The sequence below is a fragment of the Trichinella spiralis genome (assembly GCF_000181795.1).
Source record: "Trichinella spiralis strain ISS 195 chromosome Unknown Scfld5002, whole genome shotgun sequence".
Taxonomy (NCBI): Eukaryota; Metazoa; Nematoda; class Enoplea; order Trichinellida; family Trichinellidae; genus Trichinella; species Trichinella spiralis.
Window position 1 is genome coordinate 1 of NW_003531941.1, and position 2,408 is coordinate 2,408.

At 31.5% G+C, this 2,408-nt stretch overlaps 1 protein-coding gene across 1 annotated transcript; it reads left to right on the top strand.

The window, feature by feature from the left end:
* Positions 1-76: 76 nt before the first annotated feature.
* Positions 77-394, top strand: Tsp_14248 (conserved hypothetical protein). Its single transcript, XM_003367010.1, has one exon. The coding sequence runs from the start codon at positions 77-79 to the stop codon at positions 392-394; it is 318 nt and encodes a 105-aa protein (XP_003367058.1).
* The last annotated feature ends 2,014 nt before the right edge of the window (positions 395-2,408 follow it).

A 2,408-nucleotide genomic window follows, 5' to 3' on the forward strand; every position in this document is an offset into this window, starting at 1 on the left:
ACAACGGGAAAAAATGGCCCAAAACAATAAGAAGATACTTCAAGCAGTGTGATTGCTGAAAGAACGCGCCCAGCTGATGTACCGCATCGGTGAAGACGAATGCCCACCGGCTGGAGGCTTATTGATGTGCAGGTCGTTGATTGACAGTTTCATTTACATGTATCCGAACAAATTTGAATTCTGCGACGTCACTTGTGCCGTGCCTACGTCTACATCACTGCCAAGCTATTTGGACGAACTGCCTTCTGTGGACAGGGGAAACGACGAAAGTGTCACTTTTATTCACGGAGAAGAGATGGAATTGAATCACAAACCGAATCACGCTGCCACATTGCACATTACTCCCCTGCTTGGTGCCACTCTGTGTTTATTGTTCATAATTATTCAACTTTAACAATGCACATGTCTCATCATCATCATCATCATCATTATTTACGTGAATAATTTCCTTCTTTTACTTTGTCATATGGTTTATTTATTTATTTTGTGCTCAGTTTTAAAATAATATTATCCTTTTTGTGCTGTTGGTGCAATGAGCTTCTCCTGTGTCTGTTCCACTTTTGGCACATGTCCATGAAGCTAATTTCAATCGATCTTGGAGGTTCGGCTAGTTTCATCCCAACTCGGCTCCATTGTCAATAATTTTGCTGCATCGATTATTGTTGGCATTTTAAAGTAGACGACGATGACCGCTTGCAGAGCTTTTGGTCAACTTTGCCGCCAAGGAAAGTGATTTCACAATTGACAAAGTGAATTAGCAAACTAGACGAGCACTTTCTTCAATCAATGCTTCACAATTCGCCGGCGATTATGCCGCAAAATAAATAATATTCTTCTTCTTCTTCTTCTTCTTCTGCTTGCTGCTGCTGCTGCTGCCGCTTGATGTTCACTTTAATCATATATTCGGATGCTAATTATTACATCTACAATAACAACAACAACAACACCAACAAGAAGAAATATGAATTTACTAGCTCGTTATTTATTTTCCCATTTTGCTTTTCTCCATTCCATATACACTGCCTGTCATAGACAGACGTCGATATTTTTCGATCTAATTAGAAAAAATAATTTCCTCTAATTTTCTGGTGTGTTTTTATCTTCTCATCTTATTATCTTTTTTTTCCTTTTAAAAAATTATTCTCTAGCTGATATCTTGCCCCTTTCTTTTCAATCTCGTGTCAGAACAAATTTATATGCAACCGTTGCAATTGAAAATTGACTTTAATTGCAATTTTATTATGATTGCGCAATAAAACGTTTCACGCCTTTTAATTTGAATTCTAACTGATGACCAACAATACCATCTTCAATACACCACATCATTGTTTTATAGTACATCTTATAAACAAGCTTTGTTCTTGAGATTATTTTACAATCAGCTTGTCCGTCTTATCATATTCAAAATTTTTCACTGGTCAATAAATTCGATTTTATAGATTTTTTTTCCTTTTTGAACTAACAAAACTGATTTCTAGAGCAATTGCAAAAACAGTCTCAAAATTGTTAATTGATTTATTTCACGCAATATTGCTTGCTGTTTGTTATTAATGATTTGAAAATTTTCACATCCTTAAACTAGAATGAACAACATTAAAACATCTAATTTTATTACTCAAAATTCATTTTGGCAGTTATTTATTTCAATTTTGTAAATTCTGATATTTCATTTTTATTTGTTAATTTCAATGCATTTTACTTCATCTCAAACAATGTGCCGTCTTCAGTTCTGCTCATAAGAATATTTATTTTATTAAACGCAGTAACACATCTTTTTTACCTGTCTACAAGAATAATCAATGCTGCACTTTATTAGTTATTTGTTAATTTTACGCTTAAAATGTCTATTGAGTAGTTTTTTTAATTTATAATAATTGCATTTATTAATAACACCATATAAATTTAAAGAATTTTTTAAAATTGACGACTTTAGTGAAATTAGCATTTCATATGAAATGCTTTCGAATAAAAATGTAAGCATGCAAAAAATTGCAAACATCTGGTTTTGCCAAAATTACATCAAATTGTTGAAATAAACTTCCAATATATAGGCATTATATCTTCATTAATTAAGAATGTCTCATCAATTAATTATGTCCATTTTTCGGCAAGGAAAAATAAATGTTTTATTCTTCTTATACATTCTTCATTCATTAAGAAAGCATTGGATGAAATTTTTTGCAATATAATTTTCAAATATAAAAAATAAATTCTAAAATTTTGCTGTTACGATTAAATTTGAAATGCTTGATAAAAATGATAACGTTGTATGTATATATATATATGTGTATAATGTATATAGATAGTGTGATGGAGATAGAAAAAGTCAAAGCACATTTTTCTTTTCACTTAATATTCTGAAACGTAATTCAGAAGGGATTACTTTGTTTGCGTTAAATTTCAATATT

What these genes read in the sequence shown, in the direction of transcription:
- Tsp_14248 (XM_003367010.1), top strand. Translation starts at nt 77, where the DNA reads ATGTACCGCATCGGTGAAGACGAATGCCCACCGGCTGGAGGCTTATTG.